Raw genomic sequence first — 26855 nt, 5'->3', positions numbered from 1 at the left:
CTTTCTAGACCGTAGACCTTCACGACGTGGTTCCTGAGCTCTGACAGCATCTCATGGTGGGCAGGGACCTTAGGGGGGCCCTTAACAATGCGTCCCCTTCCCCGCCCTGCTGGACACATTCCTTAGCCTCACCTGTAAGGAAAGCAAGGGTGGGCTGTCTCAAAAGTCAGTCGGTTGTGGGCCTCAAATGCCACGACTCACCTACTGCTCCAGGCAGGGTGCCTGATGATTCCAACAGCGGAACATTCTTTCTTCCAGGAGAGAGACTCTGTTGGCAGGTCCTCCCACTGGTCTGACTCTGGCCACCCAAGTGTGTCTCTGTCTGCCTGGCAGGTGGTCTCTGGATCGCAGACGGTGCTGGCATTGTGCTGCTGCCCCAGCTCAGGCCATTCCCGGCTGTGACCGCAGGGCCTGTTACCAGCCTGACTTCCTTCCCTAGACCCGGGGCTGGGGGTCAGCCTTTCTCTGGAATTCGGAACCGACGTGGGAGGCAGTGGGCCTGTGTCTTCCCCTCCCATGGCGTGGGATCCCGTTACTCCCCCGGGGCAGCTACCGCGTGCTCTCGGCCCTCCCGAGCCTGCTGTTGACAAAGCCACAGCCTCTGTCGTCTTTGCTAGAGAACAGCTCAGTTGGGTCACCTGTCCTGGGCTGGACGGCCGGTTCAGCCACCTTCTTCCTGCATCCCAGCAGGAGAGGACAGCCAGGCCTGTGGGTCACAGCACCCGGCTCGTTGGTTGTCTCTGCCTCTCTCTCAGGGAGGGATCAGACTGGTCCTGCACCTCTTTTTGGGGCTTTTACTTCCTCAAGAAAGACTCGCAAAGACACGATGAGGCGCTGATACAAACGCGGCTGCGCCGGTGCTGTGAGCACCGCTGGGGGCTCCTCTGGCTGGGTTGTCGACGCTCCCTCTGCGTGGAGGATTGCGGAACACGCCTGCTCCGTCTTCCTTTAAGTTATTCTTTTTACTCACGCGTGCAGCCAGATGAGTTTGGACGAGCTCAGGTAAGTGACAGCCGGTGACGCTACTTCAGCTCAGCCCTGGCTGCTCCCTGGGGAACAGCTGCCGCCCTCCTTCCCCCGTTGGGGTTCTCGCAGCTGTTCTGTGTGCCTGCTGTGTGGCGGGCCTTGTGCGCGGCGGGCGGCCCGGAGCCCCTGCTCTCCTGGAGCTCGCAGGGATGGCGCAGGCGTGAACACCGGGCTGAGGACGGCGCGGGACCCCTTCCCGCCCTCTCGGGAGACGGGCTGCCTGTGCTGCCGGGGTCAAGTGGGCCAGCACTGTGGTTGCTTTCGGGGTGCACCGTTGAGTGTTTTGCCCACCGGCAGCGTTGTGGGCTACATGTGTCAGGGCTGATGCCAGCCTGGTGACTCTGTGTGTGTGTATATGTGTGAAATTCACAGTAGAAATATAGTGTGCAGAGCCCTTCTGGGGAGGGATAAAACCAGACCCAAGAGTTTGAGAAATAACCATTATCCCATTCAAAAACTGTACCCGTCACACCCACTAGGATGGCTCTAATAAAAAAGACGCTAACAGGTGCTGACGAGGATGTGGACAAGTCAGAGCCTTATGCGCTGTGGCTGGGAATGGAAAACGGTGCAGCCGCTTTGGGGAACAGTCTGACGGTTTCTCAAATAATTTAACTTAGAGCTACCACGTGACCCAGCAGGTACACCCCTAGGTGTGTATATACTCAGGAGAATTGAAAACTTATGTCCACACAAAAACTTACATGTGACTATGCATAGCAGCGTCATTTATAGTCGCCAAAACGTGGAAACAACCCAGATGTCCATCAAGTGACGAACGAATACATGAAACATCGTCTATCCGTACGATGAACCATTATCCAGCCATACAAAGGAGTGAAGTCCTGACACAGGCCACAGTACGGGTGAACCTTGGAAACATTCTGCTCGGTGAAAGATGCCAGTCATAAAGGCCACATTGACGTGAAATGTCCGGGACAGGCAGCCCCACAGGGACAGCGGTAGAGTGGCGGCTGCCAGGAGCTGGGGGCAGGGGCGATGGCAGCGACTGCTGATGGGAATGTGTTTGTTTGTGGGGTGACGAAAATGTTCTGGAATTAGATGGTGGTGCTGGTCACCCAACTCTGTGAACGTGCTGGGACGCACCGACTTGTACGCTTTAAATTTTAGGGTATGTGAGTTATGTCTCAAAATAAAAAAACAAACAGTTTGAAATGTACCTGTTGGCGTTTGCTGCGGGCTGTCTGTGAGGGGAGGCAGAGGGGCTCTGCCCTGGCAGGGGTGACAATCTGTTAGGGGTGAGGAAAAGTGTCAGACGGTCAGGCGGTGCCAGCTGGACAGCTGACGTTTTCATCTCACTGATTGGAACTTGGGGAGGGGCAGGTGTCACTCTGCAGGTCACAGAGCTCCTGCCACCGACCCCTTCCGGGGGGAGAGGGCCTGCTGGGGCCGGCCTGGCAGGAGGGCCTTCGCTGGTTGAAGGCAGCACCGACCCCGGATGTATGCAATCCAGTTCCTGGTTCTGCACTGTTCCACCTCATAAGGACCCAGTGCAGGCAGACCGGCGAGCGCTCCCCAGGTCCCGTGTGCCGTCGGGATTCAGTGCGGGGGTTGGGATCCCACAGCTCGTCTCCAGCAGGAAGAGATGCCGATGGGGAAGGACTGGGGATGGGACTTCCGAGGTGCTCAGGTCGGTGGCGGTGGGGGACGGAGGGCCGGCTGCCAGGCTCGAGGCTCTCAGCACCGTCTTTCTGCGCTCCGTGTGCGCCGGTGAAGCGGTTGCATTGAGCGGCGTGGCCGTGGCCCAGTGGCGGCCTTCGCAGGGTCCACGCTTTGTCGTGCCTTTGGCATTTGCTGAGGCCGGGAGGCTTCTTCTTGGGCATGCTGGCCTGGAGGGTGCTTCGTGGGCGCTGTGGTGGCAGCCCGGCAGCCCTCTTCCTTCTTCCTGCCCCCGAGGCCACGGCCAGCTGTTCGGCTCAGGTTGTCAGGGCGCTAAGCTCTCTCTCACCAGGGGGAGCCGTGGGCCTTGCAGTGGCCTGCGCTCAGTGCGGACTGAGGGCGGCCTGTCCTGCTCGGAGTGGGCGAGAGAGATCCAGCGGAGAGGGCACCTCACCCCCTGCGCATCCCCTCGGGCGCCCGCCTGGCTTCCCAGGCCCCCAGGGAGCCAGACAGACCCTCGTCCGGGATGCCGCCTTCGGTCTGTCGACGCGATTCAGGTGCGTCGTCCTGGCCCATTTCTTCGAGGCTCGGCAGAGTCAGGAGGCCTCTGGATTGCCCTGTGTGTGCTGGAGCCTTTGCTACATTCTTCTGAGCCTCAGTGGCGTGTGTCCTTGTTTTCTCGGCTGGGGGGTGAGGCTGTGGCCGGAGATGACACTCCGGGAGAAAGGCTGGGGGGCTTGTTCTTGGCCTGGCTCTGGGGCCCGGAGGCCCCGCTGGACTTGGAGACTGTTTGCCTGGCACCAGGGCCCTCAGCGCTGCTCCTGTGGGGAACCCGCTTCCCTGGCAGCGCTATCTGGCTGTGGGTGGAATTCTATCTATCTATCTGTTTATTCATTCATTCATTCATTCATTCATGGCTGTGTTGGGTCTTCGTTTCTGTGCGAGGGCTTTCTCTAGTTGTGGAGAGCGGGGGTCACTCTTCATCGTGGTGCGTGGGCCTCTCACTATCGCGGCCTCTCTTGTTGCGGAGCACAGGCTCCAGACGCGCAGGCTCAATAGCTGTGGCGCACAGGCCCAGCCGCTCCGCTCCAGACCATGGCTCGAACCCGTGTCGCCTGCATTGGCAGGCAGATTCTCAACCACTGCGCCACCAGGGAAGCCCCTGGGCAGAATTCTGAAGGGCCTTTAAGGCCAAGAGCATAGCAGGCAAATGTCTGAAGAAAGCCAGAGGCTGGAAGGGGATGACTTGCCCCTTGTTAAGCATCCTTTTGTCTTTTCAGACTTCTTTTCCCTCTTTCCACCTTTGTCCTTATCTCTCTCTCAGTTCATTGATTTTTTTTTCACGCTCCATCTGCACCCCATCCGCAGCCCTGGTCACGTTTCTAAGCTGCTTCTGGTGGGCAGGGATGTTACAGGTCTGCTATAGACTGAATGCTCGTGTCTCCCAAATTCACATGTTGAGCCTTAATTCTCAAGATGTTGATGTGAGGAGGTCACCTTTGAGAGGTGATTAGGTCACAGGAGTGCAGACCTTAGGAATGGGATCAGTGCTCTTGTAAAAGACACCCCAGGGAGCTCCCTTGCCCCTCCCCCATGTGCGAGCACAGCAAGAAGACAACTAGGAACCAGGAAGGGGTCCTCACCGGCTACCGAACCTGCCGGTGCCTTGATCTCGGACTTCCAGCCTCCAGAACTGTGAGAAATAAATGTCTGTTGTTTAGAAACCCACAGTCTCTGGTATTGTTGTTCTAGCAACCTGAGCAGACGAAGGCAAGGTGCCTCTAGGGTCTGAGCAGAATCTCAGCAATGCTGAAAGCGGGTGAGAGAGGCATTTAGACACCTGCTTGCAGAAATGTGCTAATCAGCGTCACATGGAAGTTCGGGCATAAGAATTTTTGAACATTGGAAAAACGTCAGTTCCTTTCATTGGGGGTCTTTGTGCCTTGGTCTGTGACTGTACCAGGTGCCTGGCTTTGACCTCCGCCAGGACATTTCCTCTAGCTGGCAGGTTGCCACACCTCATTTGGGGCTTGTGGGTTTCGCTTGCGGCTGCCTCCAGGTATGGCTGGAGACGCAGAGTGTCCTCTAAGTGCCCTTTGCCTGAAATCTGGATTTCACTCCCCACTCTGCCGAAACTGGTCTTTTGGAGCTCACCAGAGACGTCCCATTTGCCCAGTGGTGCTTGAGAGCTGACCAGGAGCTGAGGAGTGAGTTCGGTTTCCCGTGTTGTGGGTGGAAGCGGGAGCCTCACGAGGAGAGGTCCCTGTTCCAGCGTGTGCTTCTGGAGCACGTGCTGTGGACTGGGCCCCAGAGGCACAGCGGTGCATGGAGAGGTCTGCTCGGTGGGCTGGGAGCAGCTGGGGGCCGGGCAGGTCTGGAAAGCAGGCCTGTCCTGTCCTTTCCCTGCCTGAGCGATGGCTTTGCAGTCTTTGTTTTGACCTGAAGCATCTTGCACCTGGAAAAGCTTTTCTCCCGGGATTTCTGTGACCCTCCCCCACCATCTCTGAAGGTCCCCCTGACTCGCTTCTGCTCTGCCCACCTTGATTTGGTGACCACCGTGTGTCATCGAAGTCTCCCACCTCTCTCTTGTAGTTCTCCCTGGCTTGATTCACATCCTCCTGGTTTTCATTCTCCTGAGCTTCCGTCCCCAGTCCCAGTGTCTTGTAGAGATGCCCACTGCGGCATACTTGGTCTTTCTCCATCTTAAACGTGTAAGGTGTGGTAGAAAGACCACGAATTTTGGTTTAGAGTCAGGCAGCTGAGTATCATCCTCTCATGTGTAAAATGGGGACAAGAATTGCCCCTCAGGGTGAGAAGCTGTCCCATGGGGACGAATGCTGGCACAGCCCGGTTCTCTCTCCACCCCCCCTTCTTTTGTTAATTGAAATTTAGTTGATAATACAATATTATATTAAGTTACAGGTGTACAATATAGTGATTCACAATTTTTAAAGGTTATACTCCATTTATAGTTATTATAAAATATTGGCCATATTCTCTGTGTTGTATAATATACCCTTGTAGCTTATTTTATACCTGATGGTTTGTACTTCCTACTCCCCTCCCCATATAGTGCCCCTCCCCACTTTCCTCTCCCCACTGGTAACCACTAGTTTGTTCTCTATATCTGTGGGTCTGCTTCTTTTCTGTTATATTCACTAGTTTGTTGTATTTTTTAGATTCCACATGTAAGTGATATCATATGGTATTCGTATTTCTCTGTCTGACTTACTTCACTTAGTATGATAATCTCTAGGTCCATCCATGTTGTTGCAAATGGCAAGATTTCATTCTTTTGTTTTATGGCTGAATAGTAATCCACTGTATATATGTATCACATCTTCTTTATCCAGTCATCTGTTGATGGGCACTTAGGTTTCTTCCATATCTTGGCTGTTGTAAATAGTGCTGCTGTGAACATAGGGGGATAGGGGTGCATATATCTTTCTGAATTAGCGTGTTTTTTTTTTTTTTTGGGAAAAAGGCCCAAAAGGAATTGCTGGATTGTATGGTGGTTCTCTTTTTAATGTTTTGAGGACCCTCTGTACTGTTTTCTACAGTGGCTGGTACCAATTTACATTTCCATCAGCAGTGCATGAGCGTTCCGTTTTCTCCACATCCTTGCTAACATTTGTTATTTGTGTTCTTGTTTTTGGTGATAGCCATTCTGACGGGTTTGAGGTGATATCTAACTGTGGTTTTGATTTGCAGTTCCCTGATGATTAGCGATGTTGAGCAACTCTTCATGTGCTTGTTGGCTGTCTGCATTTCCTCTTTGGAAAAGTGTCTGTTCAGCTCTTCTGCCCATTTTTTAATCGGATTTTTTGTTTTCTGGAGTTGAGTTGTATGAGCTGTTTATATATGTTGGGTATTAATCCCTTATCAGTCATATCATTTGCAAATATTTTCTCCCATTCAGTAGCTCGTCTTTTTGTTTTGTTGATGGCTTCCTTTGCTGTGCACAGCTTTTTTTTTTTTAATAATTCATTCTTTTAATTAATTAATTAATTTTTGGCTGCGTTGGGTCTTTGTTGCTGCACTGGGCTCTCTCTAGTTGCAGCGAGCGGGGGCTACTCTTTGTTGCAGTGCGCGGGCTTCTTATTGCAGTGGCTTCTCTTGTTGCAGAGCATGGGCTCTAGGCACATGGGCTTCAGTAGTTGTGGCACGTGGGCTCAGTCATTGTGGCTCACAGGCTGTGGAGCGCAGGCTCAGTAGTTGTGGCGCACGGGCTTAGTTGCGCCGCGGCATGTGGGATCTTCCCGGACCAGGGCTCGAACCGTGTCCCCTACATTGGCAGGCAGATTCTTAACCACAGTGCCACCAGGGAAGTCCCTGTGCACAAACAAGCTTTTAAGTTTAATAGGTCCCTTTGTTTATTTTTGCTTTTGTTTTCTTTGCTTTAGGAGACAGACCAAAAAATACGGTTATGATTTACGTCAAAAGGTGTTCTGCCTATGTTTTTCCTCTAGGAGTTTTATGGTTCGTTCTTATATTTAGGTCTTTAATCCATTTTGAATTTATTTTTGTATGTGCTGTTAGAGAATGTTCTAATTTCATTCTTTTACCTGTAGCTGTCCAGCTTTCCCAGAACCACTTATTGAAGAGACTGTCTTTTCTGCACTGTATATTCTTGCCTCCTTCGTCACAGATTAATTGACCGTAAGTGTGTGGGTTCATTTCTGGGCTCTTTATTCTGTTCCATTGATCTATGTGTCTGTTTTTGTGCCAGTACCATACTGGTTTGATTACTGTAGCTTTGTAGTATAGTCTGAAGTTAGGGAGGGTGATTCCTCCAGCTCTGTTCTTCTTTCTCAAGATTGCTTTGGCTATTCGGGGTCTTTTGTGTTTCCATACAAATTTTAAAATTATTTGATATACGTCTGTGAAAAATGTCATTGTTATTTTGATAGGGATTGCATTGAATCTGTAGATTGCTTTGGGTAGTATGATCATTTTAATGATATTAATTCTTCCAATCCAAGAACACAGTATACCTTTCTGTCTGTTTGTGTCATCTTCAGTTTTTTTCATCAGCGTCTTACAGCTTTCTGAGTACAGGTGTTTTGCCTCCTTAGGTTTATTCGTAGGTATTTTATTTTGATGCGACAGTAAGTGGGATTGCTTCCTTAATTTCTCTTTCTGATAGTCTGTTTTAGTGTATAGAAGTGTGGTAGATTTCTGTATATTAATTTTGTATCCTGCAACTTTACTGAATTCATTGATGAGCTCTAGCAGTTTTCTGGTGGTGATTTTAGGATTTTCTATGTGTAGTATCATGTCATCTGCAAACAGTGGCAGTTACTTCTTCCTTTCCAATTTGAATTCCTTTTATTTCTTTTTCTTCTCTGATTGCTGTGGCTAGGACTTCCAGTACTGTGTTGAATAAAAGTGACGAGAGTGGGCATTCCTGTCTTGTTCCTGATCTTAGAGGAAGTGCTTTCAGCTTTCCACCATAGAGTATGGTGTTAGCTGTGGGTTTGTTGAACATGCCTGCTCTCCTGATCCTTGTCCCATTTCTCCTCTCCTCCTCCGCTAGGCTAACTACCCCCCTCCACTTCCTGTTTAAATCACAGTTGTAACTCTGTGATTATCTCTTTTACTCAGGGTAAGATCTGGGGGTCATTGTCAAATCTTTGCCTCTCTGTCTTGATATCTAGTTATTGCTGAAGCCTATGTGTTCTTGTTCTTTCAAAATATTCTTGTGTTGTTTCCTTCCTTCTTTCCTTTCTGTCTTTGATGGTCCTGCCCTGGTTCAGACCTTTATTATTTCTGCTCATCCATTGAAGGAGCTTCCAACTAGTCTCTTTGTGTCTCTCTTCCCCTATAACACGTTCCATGTACTAGCAGGTGAATCAGACTGCAACACAGCTTTCTCCTCAGCTCTAACAGCTCCCTGCTGCTTCCAGGACAAATACCAGACTCCTGGTATGTAATGCCCTTCGTAATCAGACTCTTAATTACTTGTTCAACCTTCTGCTCCCTCTAGATGTAGGAACCTACCGATCCTGAACTGTTGATTGTTAATCTTTATCTAATACTTGTGAATGGTGATGATTAAAGTATACACTAAAGTATAAAATAATCTGGTGGCACAACAGATAGCAGTGTAGTAACTATATGATAGTTAAGTAATAACAATGAACAGTAGTTCACATATTCTTCCTTGTCTGGAATGTGTCTTTCTGCATATTTTCTTTGATCTCAGTGTCCCAGGATACCTTCTCATCCTTCTGCCACACAGAGTGCCCACGGCAGTGCCCTTGGGTACAGGTTGATCACAGGCCCAGGTGCTGGTTTACCCTGTTGTCTTGGCATTAGTATTAATTATGCCCCCAGGTGTCTAAACAGTGTATCATACGGCCACCCTACCTGTGCGTTATGAAGAGCATGGGTTCCAGTGTGTGAACCGTGACGGGCCCACAGCCACGGCTCTTCAGACTTGCCCAGAGCCCTTATTTCCTGCCCATCTCCCTTGGCAGGTGTAGGCTTTCATATTGTCAGTTACCGCTTTAGCACCTTGTCTGTGCAGCCATGATGCCAGGAGTTAGGGGTACAGGGATATGTAAGACACAGTCCCTGTCCTCGGGGAGCCCCTGGTCAGGGCACAGACAGACCTGGAACCAGAAACAGCTTGTGTTGGCACCAACAGAAGTGTGCACTCGGAGAGCGAAGGGGGTGATCGCTTTGGTGGGGTGGAAGTGGCGGGGCAGGCTGGGAGCCAGGGAAGCCGTTCTGTGGACGACAGTGGACTGCTGGGGAGACACCAAGGATAGGTGGTGTTCCAGCCGAAAGCACCCTGGTGGCTCCGGGACGATGAAGCAAGCCTGGCTGTGCCACGTGGGTGTGGACCTGTAGCCAGGAACAGAAACGGTCAGTTCTTAACTGTCCCTGGGTTTTCCTCTCATTGCCACTGAGCCTTCCTCCTCTGTGTTTACATGTGAAATGATATGCAGGGGACTGTGGGATTATGTTGCTTTGCCTTTGTAATTACATTGCACACTTATCTAAAATTAATTGAGCTTATCTCTGACAAGGCTCTCTGTAGCCTTCCAGCCAGCTTCCTGTCTGCTGGGTTCCTCAGTCACATGTGGCATCTAGCAGCGTGCTTGCTGGCCTTCGGGGTCACAGTGGGGGAGGGGGTCCCTCAGGAGAGCTGGGAGATGGTTCCTCTCTGCTCTGCACTTCCCGGGGGGTGTTTGGTCTTGGGGGCTTCTCCAGAGTGATGGGTGCTGAGCAAGTGCAGGAGAGCAGGGACCGGAAGAGGTCGTGATGACCTCAGGGTCCTAACCAGACGCACGGATGTGGCAGAAAGCTCTCTTAGGGGCTGTTGTGTGGCTGCCCCCATTGATACTCAGACATCATAGCGTCAGAACGACTGTACTTGCTGACCCCTTAACAGACTTTGCCTGTTATGAAGTGAGTAGCCGGCTGCCAGGGACTGTTATCAGCAAACACTGATAATCCCAGAAGGTGTGCAGCTCAGGCCTGCTGTATGTGTACGTATATTTCTTTCCTCCCTTTCTTCCTTCCTTCCTAAATTTATTTATTTATTTACTTACTTTTGGCTGCATTGGGTCTTCGTTGCCACATGCGCGGGCTTTCTCTAGTTGTGGCGAGCGGGGGCTACTCTTCGTTGCGGTGCACGGGCTTTTCATTGCGGTGGCTTCTCCTGTTGCGGAGCACGGGCTCTAGGCACGCGGGCTTCAGTAGTTGTGGCACGTGGGCTCAGTAGTTGTGGCTCACGGGCTCTAGAGCACAGGCTCAGTAATTGTGGCGCACGGGCTTAGTTGCCCCGTGGCATGTGGGATCTTCCAGGACCAGGGCTCGAACCCGTGACCCCAGCATTGGGGGCCGTATTCTTAACCACTGCACCACCAGGGAAGTCCTGTACGTATATTTCTTACTGCAGAAATCATAGGAGACTGAGGGTCCGTCTTCATCGAGTCCTGGAAAGCAAAGCAGAGAAGCTCAAGCTTGTAATTTGTTTGAAAGGGTTTAGATATTTAACATGAAATAGCAGTAGCCTTTCCTTTAATTAAATGCCACGCAGCGTTGGCTGTGGGATCAATGGTATTGAAGGGAAAACTGTAATTAGACCTTGTGAAGTGACGGGCAAATGACTGGGGTTCTCTGTCAAGGGCTGGGGTGTGGGTGGAGGGCTGGTCATAGGACAGGCAGAAGAGTGCACGGCGCTTTCCCTGCTGTGGGCTTTGAAACACCAGAGTTTTCCCCAGAGCACTGTGGGTGTGCTTCTTGATTTCCTGTTAGTAGGGAATGGATATAACTCTCATTTAGTCAGTTCCCTATTATTAGACGTTAAGATCATATCTTTTCTCTTAACATATAAATAACGCCACAGTGACCATCTGTATGCATACGTATTTGTTTACATTTTGGAATGTTTCTTCGGGACACATTCCCGGAAGTGCAATGACTGGCTCAGAGGGCGTGAGCATTTTCAGCGAGGCTGGCTGTGAGCTGGGGGCGTCTGTCTCCACGACATCGAGTCGTAAACCTGCCCTCAGCCCTGCGTGCTTGGTGCAGGATGAAGCGTTTCCTGGGCTCCCGTGGCTGCCCGGGCGCACGCGCAGGGCTCCCTGGGCGTCTCCGGGTCGTGGCGTCCTCAGAGTGGGTGCCTTGGTCTGGGGTCCATCTGCGGGCCTCTCCAGCCACGACCACGCCGGAGCAGCACACCCAGCTGAGCGGGCCTTTGCCGGGTTCTTCGCTGCTGCAATGAAGGTTGGGGGTCCCTGGGAGGGCTCTCAGCGCTCCGCACCATCCTGTTATCTCGGGGGTGGGGGGCCCTTCCAAATCCAAGCCCCTCCTTCCCCCGTGCAGCACCATTCAGCCTCCTCAGCTCTGATCAAAACTCTGCACACCAAGGTCCATCGTTATGTTCCGTGAAACAAAGGGCCCCCCTTGCCTGGATCTTCCCGCCTTAGAAGGCAGTTAGGGTCATATAGCCTTTAAAAAATTCCTTATCCAGGACTTTTGGAAAACGTCTTTACTGAGATATAATCCACATACCATACAATTCACCATTTAAGTGTCCAACTCTGTGGTTTTTAGTATGTTTGTAGGGTTGTGTAGCTGTCACTAGTACATTTCAGAGCTCAAGAGAAACCCTGGGCCTGTTAAGCGGCCACTGCCCATCCTGCAGCCTCCTCCCCTCAGCCCTAGGCGTGCGTTAATCTTCAGTCTCTGTGGATTTGCCTGTTCTGGACATTCCACGCAATGGAGTCATACACTGTGTGGTCTTCTGAGAACGGCTTCTTTCACTTAGTGAAATGTTTCCAAGCCTCGTCTATGCTGTAGCGTCTATCCTTGGGTCATTTCTGGGCCAGATGATCTTCCATTGAATGGATGGGCCACATGTTATTTAGCCATTCATCAGCTGATGGATATTTGGAGTGTTTCCACTTTCTGGCTGTTGTAAGTAACGCTGCCATGAACACTCATGTACGTACGTGTTTTTATGTGGGTATGTTTTCATCTGGGTGAAATACCTAGGAGTGGAATTGCTGAGTCGCGTGGCACCTCTGTCTAACTGTTCGAGGAACTGCCAGCCTGTTTTCCAAAGGGGCTGCAGCACTTTACATCCCCGCAGCGTTAGATGAGGGCTCCAGTTTTTCTTTTCTCTTTTTTCTTAATTTTAATTTTATTGGAGGATAGTTGATTGACAGCGTTGTGTTAGCTTCAGGTGTACAGCGAAGTGGTTCAGTTATACATATACACATATTCATTCTTTCTTAGACTTTTTTCTTATATGGGTTATCACAGAAGCTCCAGTCTTTCTACATTGTTTATTCTAGGCATCCGAGTGGGTGTGAAGTGGCACCTGGTTATGCTTTCGATTTCCCTGGTGGCTAATGATTTTGAGCATCTTTTCATGTGCTTATTGGCCATTTGTATCTCTGCTTTGAAGACATATCTGTTAAGATCCTTTGGCCTATTTTTAACTGGGTTATTTGTCCTTTTATCATTGACATCCAAGGCTCTTGATACTGCCCATTGTTTTCTAGTTGATTGCCACGAGGACCAGGCTGAACAGAGGGGTCAGCAGGGAAGCTGGCTTTGGCTGGTTGGGCTGTTTCCTGTGGCAGCTGGTAGGGGCCGGGTGGAGGTGGCCTCGAACTTTCCAGATGGGAGGGCCGAGGAGAAGCAGGACACCTACCATGGAGGGTAGAGCTGTTTTCCTGTCATTGCTGACAAAGTGACTTCTGTTTTAATAGGATTTGTTTTCCCCTCTGTGAACAAATCGGGTATATTCATGGAGGTAAATTATAATAAAAAAAAAGGAAAAGGAAAGGAAGAGGAAAGAAGACTCCTGCTTGTGATACGAGCAAGTAACTGTGTTAAAACTAGCAAAATCAAGCAAAACAAAAACAAATGACAAGGAAAAAAATAAGATTGCCAGCTTCCTTTGTGGTTCGAATACGCATGGTCCTGCGTGTCCTTTCTGCTGATGACATGGCCAGCTTCATCTAGTGAATACAGTGCTTCCTGGAGATTCGTTGTAAAGTGGTGCGAGGGAGGGATTTCCTAGAGCACCTGTGAGTTAAGCAGCGAACAGGAGGTGCGTTATTTGGCTGTTTGTAAAGCGCATGAATGGTGTGTGTGGCGGTAACTGGGGTTACAGTGCATGGTACAAGGGGAAGGGGGGTGTGAGTCTTGGTTTCCCGTGTGGGGGCGTTGCGAGCAGCTGTTGTGAGCAGCTCTTTTTGTTGGAGGGACATTTGAAAGCAGGTGATAAACTTAATTGTTAGGAATGTGGTTGATCTCACGTAGAATGACTTAGCAGTTAATTGTAGCACAGTTTCTATGATAAAACGCATCTCGGTCTTTTCATTCTTTTCAAAACATTTCTCTTTCCGGGTTGTGAAATGCAGCGAGGCAGCCAGAGTCCGGAGCTCGGAAGGCCTCGCCGTGTGTTTTCTTGCCAGTGGTTTCGGGTCTTTATGTCTGGGAGCAAAGGAAATGGCGGGAAACTCTGGCGGCGGGGGTGGCCCTCTCCCCCTTTTCCAGGACTCTCAGGACTGTGGGAGCGGGTGGTCCAGCTTCTCTTGTGTGGTCATTAAATCCTTTCTGGTGAAGTCGCAGCCTCAGGCATGGCTCCTGCTGGGGGGTGTCCCTGCTCTGTGGTCAGGAGCGGAGGGGAGACCTCCCCGCTCAGAACCCGCTCAAGGCCCAGGAATCTGTATCTGCCCCTCCGCCTGCGATTCCTATCCTGGTTGGGAGTTAGTTACAGCCCCATAAGTCAGGTTAGGTAATTTTATACAAAATAAAAGCATTGCTGGACTTCCCTGTTGGCGCAGTGGTTAAGAATCTGACTGCCAGTGCAGGGGACACAGGTTCGAGCCCTGGTCCGGGAAGATCCCGCGTGCCACGGAGCAACTAAGCCCGTGTGCCACAACTACTGAGCCTGCGCGCTAGAGCCCGTGAGCCACAACTACTGAAGCTGCATGCCTAGAGCCTATGCTCCGCAACAAGAAAAGCCACTGCAATGAGAAGCCTGCACACTGCAATGAAGACCCAACGCGGCCAAAAATAAATAAATAAAATAAAATAGATTAAAAAAATAAATAAAAGCATTGCTGTCCTTCATGTGGTCGGCCCTGACTGTGTCCCTCCAGGTTTTCTTTTAGGGCCTCCCCTGGACCCTGCTGCCCCCAGCCCGCAGGCCTTGGTTCAGATGCTCCCTGTGGGGAAGGCCTTTCCCTCTGTCTGTCTGTCTGTCTCCTGGACCTCACCCCACCTTTCAAGTGGCCTCGCTGTGCAGAGCCTTTCCTGACCTGGCATCTAGACTGTGCAGGACTCGCCTCAGGTCCTGAGCCCTGGCTGCCTCTCCTCCCTGTATTCCCCTCTCCCTGGGCTCAGCTCTGTGTCCCCAAGAGGAACGTTTGTCCGTTTCTGCCGGTTCTGATGCCTCTAAACGCACGCGCCTTCCCTGTCTGGGGGAAAACCCTTTAGATAAAAGAAAAAGTTATAGCTAGAGAGTTTATTTTGCGAAACTTTATTATGTGCATTGCAGCAGTTAAGGGTCGTCGGGATGAAAATCCCGGAACACCGAGAAGAGCTGCCGAGCAGCGGGGCGTCCCTGCCGCTCGTCTCCTCCTCAGATGCCAGACGGACTGAAGCTGCTCCTGAGGGCTCAGGGAGTGCAGCGCTCACCGTCCTCGACTGCAGCTTGGGCCCCAGGGTCCTGCAGAAACACCTTCCAGAAGGATCCTTCAGCTCCATCACCCTCCTAGCTCTGTCTGTGGAAGGGAAGCCTTGTTCCAATTTGCCAAGGGCCAGGCAGGAACGGGACAGGCGTCTTTCTCAGGCCTGCCGCACTTTTTCCTCTCCCGTCCAGGCTTCCCCTTACACAGAGTGGCGACGGCCACCGTATGACACATCATTGACGTGTTGGTGGCTAGGAAGTTTTCAATTTCTCCGTATTTTCACCTGAGAAGAGAAGCAGGCTTTCCTGGAAAGTTACCTACTTGACTTTGAAAGCCTGGGGGTGGTGGGGTGGCCGTGAGCTGCTTCCAGGGGCAGCCATCCCCCCGTTTGGGGGTTCCTCGTGGGGTGCAGCGGTGTTCCAAAGCGGGTGCTGCAGGGTGCACCAGCCTGGTGGATTCCCGCTTCCGTTCCAGCGCAAAGCCTGGCGCACCGGGTGTGGGGTGGCCATGGGGTGACTGGGCGGTGAGCAGGACGCAGGGGCAGCTGGATCCGGGCTCATCCTTTGGCTGGTCCGCTGGCTGCGGTGCCCCTCACATCTGGAAGGGGTCACTGTGCTCTTCCTCTAGCTCCATAGTCACCCAGCAAGCCCTGCGACGTTCACTCCAAATACCGGTGCTTCTGCTTAGGAAACCCACATCGGTCACAACACCTTTGCAGTCTTTGCTTAACACTCCCCGCCCCTCTCCCCCGCCCCCGCTGGCCCCTCAGCTCCGCTGAGTGTAAATCCAGGTGGTGGCCCGCTGTCCCAGCCTTCCCTGTATGATCCCGGCCCTGCTTCCCTCTCCAGCCTGCTTTCTCACTGGCACCCCCCACACCCTCCCCCTGGGTGCGTGCATCGTGCTGAGCTCCGTACAGTTCTGTGAAGTTGCTCTATAGTCCACTCCACCGTGCTTTTGGGTGGGTGGCTTCCTCCAGCTGCAGTGCTCTGGGCCCCTTGGCATACACCTTACTCAGTTAGTTTTCTTTCTATCAAAGCAACCCATGCACCTGGTCTGAAAAACGAAGCGGTAATACAAGACTGGCAGCAGCAGTCCTCGGCCCCCAGCCTTCCTCCCCCTGCATCCCATCCCCGCGGGCTGTCACTCTACGTCTTGGTATGAGGAACTATAGACTTGCCTTTCTGTTTCTAAACACTCTGCAAATTCTGCAGGTTTTTACAGTCTAGCTGTATTTATTGCCATCTTCCTCTGGACGCAGACAGGTTACCTCTCATGGTTCCCTTCCCTCTTCTCGTTCCCCACCCTCTCAGTGTAGCACATGTCACAGTGTTTGGGAAATGGGGATCCATCGTGCTCCTGCGGCTGGAACTCGGGTTCGGGACTGAGCCACCGGTACCTGCCGTGTGTGATTTCTGCTTTACCCTAGAGTTGTTTCTCTGTGCGGGAGGTGGGGACTCCTGCGTGGCTCCGGGGGTCTGGCTGCCCCCCGTGCCTTGGAAGTGGTCCGCCTGCGTTCACCTGCCGCTGGGCCTCTGGAGTTCTCTGCCATGAGTGGGCCTCCCCTTCTCAGGCGGCAGGTTTGAGTCTCTTCACCACTCTGCCGTTCCATCTTCCAGATTTTTGTTGACATTTCTTGTCTGCTCTCGTCTCCTCCTTGATGCCCTCGTTCTTGTTTATGACATTGTTCCTTTCCTGTTGTGTTGATGAGGTCGAGGGTGGGGGCAGAGATGAATCTTCCAGGTTTTGAGTTGGCTTCAAGGTGCCTCTCAAGGAGCAGCTCACTGGGAGTCTTCCCCGTGTCCCCCTTCTTCAGGGAGGAGCCCACCTCTCCTCCGGGGTCCCGCATCACCTGCACACCTTTCTTGCGCAGCATCCCTGAACACTTGCACTGTTAGACTTTCCCTCCCTCCTTCCAGTGAGCCACTGGAGGGTAGGAACTGGGTCTAATCGTAACCTCCGAGGCTCCTTGAGAGTCGATCGGTGTTCACAGACTGGGTAAATCACCGTGTGTGATGGACTCGGAGCAGGCCGAGTGTGGAAGTGGCTTTGGCCCCAAGGGCAGCTTACACAAAGGGGTGCTCGATAAGCGATGGCCAGATGGCTCATTTATGAGACCCTCCCGAGCCGCGGCTTTCAGGAGCAAGAGACGTGCTTGTTCTGCAGGGCCTTCTGATGCTGGTGACAGCTCAGCTCTGGACTAGATTCAAGCAAGAGCCTAGGTGATTGTCGTATACATGCATTTCTTATTGTTGTCCCAGATTTCAGTACTGCCCGAGTTTTAAAAAATAAGAATTAAAGCCAGTTTAAAAGAAATGAGTATTAGAAAAAAATAGCTTAAATTATGGGTTGATTTTTCTGTTATCCCTGGCTTTTCAGAAAAAAAAAAAAGGTACTTATAATAGGAGTTCCTTGCGTACACCCTTTTGTGACAGATTTCTGGTTCAGTCTCAAATGTGATATTTTACATCCAATTAGAACGAATGAGTCCCAGTGGCTGCATGGTTTGGGTTCACAGCCCAACCAGCCAAATAATTCAGTAAGCGTAACAGAATCGCGTTCTTGCCTTTGTATAGTATGTCACAGTGCTTTCTCACGTATTGTCTCTTACAGAAATTCTGTGATTTAAGCAAGGAAGGTATTTTTATCTTGCTGTAAGTTTTAGAGGAAGAAACTGGGGCTCAGGAGAGATTAAGAGTACTGACCAAGGTCATACAGATTCTCGTTGGCCGCGCTGGGCCTTGAACCCCAGGTCCATTGAATCCACAACTAGCATTTGTTGCTCTATACCTGTCTGCTTCCTTTCGTCACGGACTGTTTGCAATGTCAATTTCCCAGGTGGGAATTTTATTGAGAAGGAAAGACTCAAAGTACAGATGAGTATGGAGTTGTGATATTGGTGTTGTTTTCAAAAAAATGTTTCCAAATTTTATTTTTTAGAAAGCAGATGCACTATTGTAGAAAAAATGCTATTTGTTTCTCATTCATTTTCTGCTTATTAAAGTATTTCTTACATTTTAGCGTTCTGTCTTAGACAGCTAGTGATTTTGCAGTCTGATTCTAAGAAGTATGGGGACAGAGAGCTGAAAGAAAAGCCAAAACCACACTGTTAAACGTTAAGACTCAGGCAGTTGAAATGAAAGGTGGAAAAAGATATGCCAGGGAAGCGCTAATCATAAGAAAACTAATTTGCTTATAATAATACCAGAAGAAATAAACATCAAGACAAAGAGTTTTATTAAGACAAAGAGGGATGTTTTATAACGATAAGAGCTTCAACTCATTAAGTAGAGGTACCTTTCCTAAATGTGTGTGTACCTAATACCACAGCTTCATGATGCATGAAGCAAACATTGACAAGAATAAAGAAAGAAATAGACCAATTTCCAATCGTAGGCAGAAATTTTAACACCCCTTCCTGAGTCATTGACAGGATAGGTAGATATAAAAATCAGTAAAGGGAGTATGAATAGTGGAGTCACCCAGCTGCATCTCACCGGTGTGTAGATACCACACCCACCAGCTGAAGATGCACGTTCTTTGCGAGGACGTATGGCACATTCACCAAGTAGACCACATGCGCTGCCCAAACAGGTGGTGATAATTTCAAAGGACTGAAATAACACCAAGTTCATCTGACCGAATCCTTAAATTAGAAAGCAGTCTACTGTGATACCCAGGAAATCCTCAAATATTTGGAAATTTATCAACATACTTCTAAATAACTCATGGATCAAAGAAATCACAGGGAAAATTAGAAAACGTTTCAAACTGAATGATAATGACCATACATATAAAAATGTATATGATACAACTAAAACAATGCTTGGAGGGAAGTTTATACCTTTAAATGCCTATGTTAGAAAAGAATAAAGGTTCAAATCAATGATCAAAGCTTCTACCTTAAGAAGCTAGGAGGAGGGTGGGGTGGGAGGAAGGGGGAGAAGAGAAAAAAAGAAGAAAAAAAAAAGAAGCTAGGAAAAGAGGAGGGAATTAAACAAAACCAAAATAAAAGAAGGGAAATAACATAAAGGTGGAAATCAGTAAACTGAAAAATGTACAAACAAGAGCAAGCATCAAGAAAATCTAAAATTTGTTTTTTGAAAAGATCAATAAAAACTTGTAGTTAGACTTGACCAATGGAAAAAGAGAGAAAACACGAATTACCAGTGTCAGATATGAAAGAGGAAACATCACTACAGACCCTACAGACACTAAAAAATAAGTGGATACTGATGACAACTTTATGCCAATAAATTCAAGAATGTACATGAAATGGACATATTCCTTGAGAAACATGGCCTAACAAAACAGATGCAAGAGGCAACTGGAAACTCTTATATCAGTTTAAAACGTAAATTTGTAATTAAAAAACCTTCACATGAGGAAAGTGTCAGGGTCAGATGGCTTTTCCAGTGAACCCTATCTCAGGAGGAAATAATACTGATTCTCCAGAAAGTCTTTCATTTCAGAAGAGAGAGGAGAACACACGTCTCAGCTCATATTAAGGTGGCGTAGCCCCGATACTGAAACCTTACAAAGGCATTGTCAGAAACAGAAACCAGAGACCAATATTCCTGATGACTAGACAAAGATGTCTTTAAAATATGTTAGTAAGTTGACTTTTGCTTCAATCCGTGGAGGACTAGCTGTCAAAGGAATTGCTCCCCTGTTGTAACAACTGGAAAACTGCCCCCAGTACTTGAAATAGCTGCCTTGGGACCTTGTGGAACAGGTGATGCAGGACTGTGTCCCTGACGAAGGGGAACAGCAAGGCGAGCTTTCCACTTGCTCCTGTTTACAGCTGGAGGCAGCTTGCAGGCTGCAGCGCAGCTGAACCTGGCGGTCTTGCCGAGTTGAGGACTCAGGAAAGGGGGTTCCCAGAGGCCGAGACAGAGCGTGTGGAGCAGAGTGCTGGACAGGAGAGAATAGCTAGACGTAGAGCCCAGGTGTCGGCACAGCGTCCCTCCAAGTCCTTGGCCGAGTGCTGATCTTCTCACGGGTGGGGTGAGATTCCATGAGGCAGGGAAAGAGTCCCCAGAAAGCAGTCAGTCAAACAACCACCAGAGCTCACGCAGGCGTCGGCTGTGGGCTGTTGCTGGCCATCACTTGCTGCCGGTACCGGGACTGGGAAGTCGCTCTGGCCAGTAGCTGAACGTGGGAGAAACCCTGTGTGCTCAGGGCCCGCGTGCTGGAGAAAACACGCTCCGCAGGGCCTAAGTGCGGGAGAAAGCCTGCTCGGGGGAGGCGAGAGCTCAAGGGAGCTGGGGACCACCCTCTGCAGGAGCCTGGAGAACCTGGACCAGAGCAGCCCTTGCTCCTCGATGGTCCTTCCTTCACCCTCTGCTGAAAAGGAGAGCGGCATGCCAGCTGACCAAGGAGAAATATTTATAAGACCCAGTTCCATGATCAGAGAGGGAATAAATTGATAACTGGCACATCTGGCATTCAAAAACAAAAACAAAAACCCAGGCATGCAAGGAAATAGGAAAATATGACCTAGAACCAGAAGAAAAATCAATCATTAGAAACAGACCCATGGATCAATAATAAAATTATTATGGGCAACCCAATAAAAAGATGGGTAAAAGATTTCAATATAAACTTCATAAAAGGTATAAAAATGGCCAGAAAGCATGTGAAAATCGGTTCAACGTGCAACATCATTACTCATCACAGAATGGCTAATTAAAACTGTAATGAGATACCATTTAACATTTAGTAGAATGATGAAAATTAAAGACCGACGTAACACTAAATTTTGACCAGGACTGGAGCAGTGAAAACTTTCCTGCATTAATGGTGGAAAGTGTAAAATGGTTCAACCACTTCGGAGAACCACATGGCAGTTTTTTTAAATAAGGTTAAAGGTGTATCTGTCCTGTGACCCAGCAGTTCCGCTGCTTCATATTTGCCTGATAGAATTGGAAACATCCACCCATAAAGCAGGTACCCACAGGAACGTGCATAGCAGCTTTTTCACGGAGGAAAGCTTGTAAATAACCCAGGCATCTGTGAGCAGGTGGATACCTAAACAGGTGGTGATATATTCATAGCAAAGAATACTGTCCCTGCTTGTAAAGAAGGAACTACCGCTACATGCATGACTCTGACAGACACATTATGAGCAGAGAGGTAGGACACAAATGAGGGCATCCCGTGTGTAGTATTTACGTGAATTTTAAGGACAGGCAGAGCTAATCTATGGTGATAGATACCAGAAAGGGGTTAGCTCGGAGTGGGGGGCAAGGAGGTACTAGAAGAGGGTGAGAGGAGTGTTCTCAGTCTTGTTGGGGGGCTATATTCATTCTTTTATTGTGTATAAATTACACTTCAATTAAAAATGTGACACCTGCCCCCCCCACCAAAAAAAAAAAAGAAAAAAGAAACACCTCTGAAGGGCTGGAGGGAGGAATTGGTCTTGCATCTCTCCAGTACTTACTGCCAAGCAATCGCAAGGCACTGCCTCAGGACAGACAAGCAGGAGAATCATGGGGTCTGACCTCCAGGAACTCATAAGCCCCCTCTAGGAGGTGAGACTGATGCTCCTGGCGTGGCCCTGAAGGTGGGCGGGCTCCGGGCTCTGGGCTCCAGGTGGCACTCACAGAAGAGGGAAGTGAGTGAGGGCTGGAGTCGTCAGGAAGGTGTCCTAGGTCTGGAAGAGGCTGAGCTGGGCCTGGAAGGCTGGGTGGATTTTGAAAAGCTGGAGGTAAAGGTGGAGATGGACAGGAACTTTGTAGAAACACAGCAGGGTAGACAATGAAAGGTAGGTCTCAGCATCCCTGAGCCCGCTCCCTGAACCCCTCCCCAAGTCTGGCTGTGCTTCTCGATTCCTGTGTGTGCTGGCAGAAATACTCAGTGCGGCTACGTTCTCTTCTCTGTTGTTCTCTTTTCATAATTTAGAGAAGTTTATTCTATATCCACCCACAAAACGATACCCATTCTTTTCCATGGCAACATTGTCGTCCAGTGGGGATGTAACAGGGTTTTTAATCATCTCTCTATTAATAGACACTTTGTTTCTAATTTTCCGTTATGATTGTTCTCAGATGCTAACACCCTTGTGTATAATCCTTGGGTACCTTTGCAGACATCCTTGTCGAATAGGTTTCTTCAAGTGAAGTTGCTGCTCAAACATTATACACCATTAAAATTTGACCAACAAAAAAATTATATCAATATACACTCTTACCAAACTATAAGAGAGTGGCTGTTTACCCAGAATCTCATCAATATTGGGCATTATTTAAGATTCTAACTTTTGACAAGTGTCTTGTTTTAATAATGTAGTTTGTTCTTTGATCACCATTAAGGTTACGTGCCTAGTTTTGTACGTTTATTAGCCATTTCTGTCTCCTGTGAATTTTCCATTTTTCTGTAGATTGATCACTCTTACTTTTTTATGTGTTCTTTACATATTAGTGATGTCAACCTTTTAATATTTTATGTTGCATGTGTAGTTTTCAGATCTGTCATTTGTTTTTTTTTAACGTAGTTTCTTTCACTGTACAGTCATTTTAAACTTTTATATAGTTAATTTGTTAAGCTTTTTATTTATAGTTTCTGAGATTTGTGTCTTGCTTCGGAAGACCTTTTTCCCATCCCACAGACAGCAAGATATTCTCTTATATTTTCTTGTATTTTAAAAATCATTCCTTTATACACATGTTGCATTTACATCTTTGGGTCTTTAATCATCTGGAAATACGTTTTTGTGTGGTAAGATATATGTTCTAAATTACTTCTCTGATAATAGATACTATATTGTTGGGACGTCATTAGTTGGTGGGCCCCTTGATTTGGAATGCTCTTTTTATCACAACTAAATACAGGTTTGATGTGAACCACTTATTCTGTTACACTGCTCTCTCTCTTCATTTTAGCTTTGCTCGTAGAATCCTTATGTCTTAATTACTGTAGTCCTAGTATACATTTTCTTATCCGTTAATGCAAATTCTTTTACGTTATTCTTTCTGGAAATTTTATTGGCTGCTCTTATGCATTTGCTCCTCCAGATGAACTTCAGGTCAGCTAATTACGTTTCCGTCTATCCTGAAACTTACATGCAGTCTATCCTGTTGGAATTTGGATTGGCTTTGCTTTGAATTTAAAGATGGACAGTTGACAGCATTGTGATTTTGAGTCTTAGATCCAGTCTTCTGTGTCTTCTTGTTTTTATCTCCTAAGTTTCTCTTTGGTCACTGCCCTTCTCTCACTGTCACCATCCTAGCCACCGTCACCTCTGCCTTGGGCTTCCTAAGTAGCCCCTTAAGTGGGCTCTTTGGGGCCACTGGCCCCTCTGATCCTTTTTCCAGTGGCCAAGGCTTTGCATAAGCTGTTCGCTGGGCCCAGAATATTCCACTTCGGGCCCCCTCTTCTCTCAGGTGATCTCTCCGCGTCTCTAGGTCTTAGTTCGGTTCTCATGTCCTCAAGGAGACCTCCCTAACTGGGTACACCTTCCCACTGAGGGCTTCACTGTGCTGTTCACCTCATCTTTTAAGCACTTTATCCAGTCGTGATCTTACATTTGCCATGACCTTGGAGTGGGAGGTGAGTTCCCTGCTCCTGGGGGCTGTGTGGTGGTCACTTGAGTAATTCCCCTACCGCTGGCCTTGTGCCTGGCCCCGTGGATGTGTTCCTTAAATACTTGTTGATGTCAGTCATTGAGCTCAGTGTTTTCCTCTGTTTCTTTATGTCTTTCAGTAAAACCCCTATAGTTTTCTTCATATGGTGTTGTGTATTTCTTGTTAAGGTTGTGACTGCCCAGTTTTCTATCTGTTTTGTCAGTGGTGACAAGCTATTGATTTTTGTCCCTTGCATCTGCCCGTCTTGCTGGACTCAGAACCCTGGTTCCTGCCTGTCTCCTGGTGCTGCCGGCCTCTCTGCTGGCTTCGTCCTCAGGCTGGTTGGATTCTAGGTGGCTGTCGCAGTCCCCAGCCTGACCTCTGACCCGAGCAACATTCAGAGGAGGCAAGAGAGGGTTACCTCCGACACATTTCCCAAGAGCCAGGAGGAGCTTTCTCAGAAGCCCCCAGCTAATTTGCTCTCTCTTCTCAGTGGTTCACATAGGGTCCCAGGCCCATTGCCGGATCAGTCACCGGTGAGGGCGTGGCTTAGCTCCAAACCAGCCAACCCGGTCTAAGTTTAGAGTGAGGCAGGCGGGTTCAGCCTCCCCTGGGCTGCCGGGGGTGGTCACTTTGCATAACCAGGATTCTCCCGGAAAGGTGGAAGGGGCGAATGGGCCCCGCGGTGAAAGTCCACACCTGACATCTGTCAGAGCAGTCCTGTTACTTCTCCCATCCACTCATTCCAACACCATAATAAAGTTATAATATAAGATTTCCTGATGCGGAACCATCCTTTCATTCCTGGAGTAAATCCTACTGGTGTCTGCTGTTCTTTGGATATCCAGTTGTGTTTTGATCTAAGATTTCGATCTTGTCTGTGTTCCAAGAAACCTTCTTAGTAATGGAAGTTAATCGTGGGGAAGGACTCCGGGACGTGAAGGTCACTTGGTTCCTGTGCCGCCACGGCCAAGTCACCTAACCTCTCTGAGACTGTTCCTCATTCACCTTGTAGGATTGCGGCCCTAATGAACTCAAGCTGTTTGGAGGATCAAATAATATATATGAAAAAGCTTCTTTTAAACACCCAAGCTCACACAACGTCAGAACTGTGTCTCATGCTGTCTATTTAAGGTACCATTTTTATGAGTTTCTTTCATGAAGAGAGAGAACATTAACCACTGAGATTTCTCTCGGCTTTCTTCATAAACGATCATCAGAAAGCCAGGCTCATGCAGTCAGAGGGGCCCTGGGAACATGATTGGTAAACATTGCGTTATTGGTGTTCCTGCTTTTCATAATATCCTTAGGGAACTGGGGAAGATTTGATATTTTCTGAGATTGCCATAAAATGCAAGTTATCGCTGGTAACGTTGCCCAATTATTGTGTACTTATTTTACTTAGACTTTAGTAATTGGAAAAAGATTAGATGCCAGGACTTTGTATTTTGTTGATTATATTACCAAAGTCTTCTCTTTAATCATTTCTTTTATTCCTAGTATTAATCATTAGCTCTGAGCTGTTAGGTGGAGGACCTAATGGTGGATTCCTAACTTAAAGGAAAGAAATAATTACTTCAGTTTCTGTGGCATTGAGTGTTATCTATCTACAAATTGAAATGTGTTCTCTAGCCGTTCAGGGCATGTGATGGAGACACTGGAGGAGACCCAGGTCAGACAGAATTCAGGGGCCCTTATCCTTGTCCCACCCCCCCTGGCCCAGGCTGTGCCCCATCCTGCCCTTCGTCCAGGCTCCTCTGCCCCTGCCAGCCCCGCCCCTCTGTGACACCCCCCCCCCCCCCGCCCCCATAGGTGTTCGTTAGGGCAGCAGTGACTTGTACTCTTTAAACTTGATTGTCCTTGGTGTGTGTAATGCGCTACATCCTTATCAGTGCTGTGTAGACACAAGCGTATCTCCGTGAAGGAATGTCTTTCAAAACCAGTCCTGGGAAAAACACCTCACAGTAGGTCTTCTTAAACAGTAAGTGGTGAGAGTGACATGGGATGAAAGAAAGATGTGAAGTTGGGAGGGGGAGGGAGTGAGAGAGAGAGAGGGAAGGAAGGAAGAGGGTGGGAAGGAAGGAGGGGTGGAAGGAAGCCGAGTCCTCTGGACCTCACCTGTCTCGGTGTCTCCAGGATCGCTGGGGTGTGTTTAGCAAACACGTGCTAAGATTTAAATGTAAACAGGTCACGTTTAGCTTTGCTTGAATAGAGTGGAAACTTCTCTCGTCTGTTGAGAACAGTTAGTATCTGGAATTTTTATCATTTAGGTTCAGTGTGGTTTCATGTCCGGGGCTCTTTGCCCCCTAGTAACTGATGGAGGACGTTACCACACAGTGGAAGGTTTGCTTGCTGTTTGTAACCCTGTTCCTGTCTCTTTTCTGTCAACAGAAGAATTGCGGAAGTTGAGCTGGTCCGGGATCCCGAAGCCCGTCCGTGCCATCACGTGGAAGCTGCTCTCGGTGAGTCCCCCCGGGCCTACCTGCCCGCGCCTCTTCCTCCCGCGAGGACAGGCTCCCCTGGCCTGGCCAGGCTCCCGGCCCTGTCACGTGCCCTGTCTGTGCCGCGGTGATCTGGGCCTTTGCCGGGGCCAAGATGGCATTTCCCATCCTTTGCTTAATTTCAAGCTTGGTTTGACAAGGCTGGCAGAAAATGAGGATAAGTCATAATTTATGACAGCTGTATTCTTTTTCTCTGATTTTATTGGTTTTTAAATCTTTGTGGTATTTCCAAACCTGTGGTATAGAAAATTTCCAGCATAGAAAATTATTTCAACTCTGAGGGTCCAAACAGGGAAATATGTTTGAGGATTTTTTTTTAAATGTTAGTAACCACGACATTAGAAACAGTTTGTGTCTGTGTGATGGAGGCTGGAGTTGTGGCTTGCTCGCCCCTAGTGCTGAGCTGCCGGTCGTGGAGGCTTCTGGGGAAGCTCGGGTGCTGGTGCTTCACCTGAGTCCGTGTCAGAAGCGAGCTTGGCCCTGCTGAGAATTTCAGAATAGTTTATTGACAGCTTTCTTCCCCTTTCCTTTTTGTATTATTTTTGGAGCTAAGTTACTAAGGACCCCTAAGAGTTTACTCTAAATTGCGTCTGACTTTCAGTATTTAAGACTCTTTCTCGCTAATGAGTCTTGATAAATTTGCAGCTTAGTACCTCGTAATCCTAATTGCAGATGCAGCTCTGAATGGTGAATATTTATTGACTAAATATTCTCTTGCAATTAAAATTAGACCTACTGCAATTGCTTATGTTTTTGTTGTTTGGTGTTTTTTATTTTAAGCGTTTGTATCCAGTTTTCCAAATGTCCTCTAAGATACGTTACAGGAAGTTTGGATGAAAATACCTTTAAGAGCCTCTGTTGCGGTTTTGTCTTTGTTAAGGGTGTGCTGCACCTGGTGGAAAGTCCTCCGTGAATTACGTTGTCCTGTCCTCTTTCCTTTCGTTCTCAGCCTCTGCGGGTCATGGTTTAGGTCCCCTCATGTG

General features: G+C 48.7%; 1 protein-coding gene across 1 annotated transcript in view; it reads left to right on the top strand.

Moving 5' to 3' along the window:
- The window catches only part of TBC1D22A (TBC1 domain family member 22A), a 312955-nt gene that overhangs the window by 72148 nt on the left and 213952 nt on the right, over positions 1-26855 (top strand). Inside the window, exon 5 of the mRNA XM_079937136.1 lies at positions 25763-25833. Within this exon, the coding sequence (XP_079793262.1) occupies positions 25763-25833 (71 nt within the window). The remainder of the gene's footprint in view (positions 1-25762; positions 25834-26855) is intronic.

The sequence above is a fragment of the Stenella coeruleoalba genome (assembly GCF_951394435.1).
Source record: "Stenella coeruleoalba genome assembly, chromosome: 11".
NCBI classification, from domain to species: Eukaryota; Metazoa; Chordata; class Mammalia; order Artiodactyla; family Delphinidae; genus Stenella; species Stenella coeruleoalba.
The sequence above is the reverse complement of the archived record's forward strand: the minus strand, read 5'-3'. Positions and strand labels throughout refer to the sequence as shown.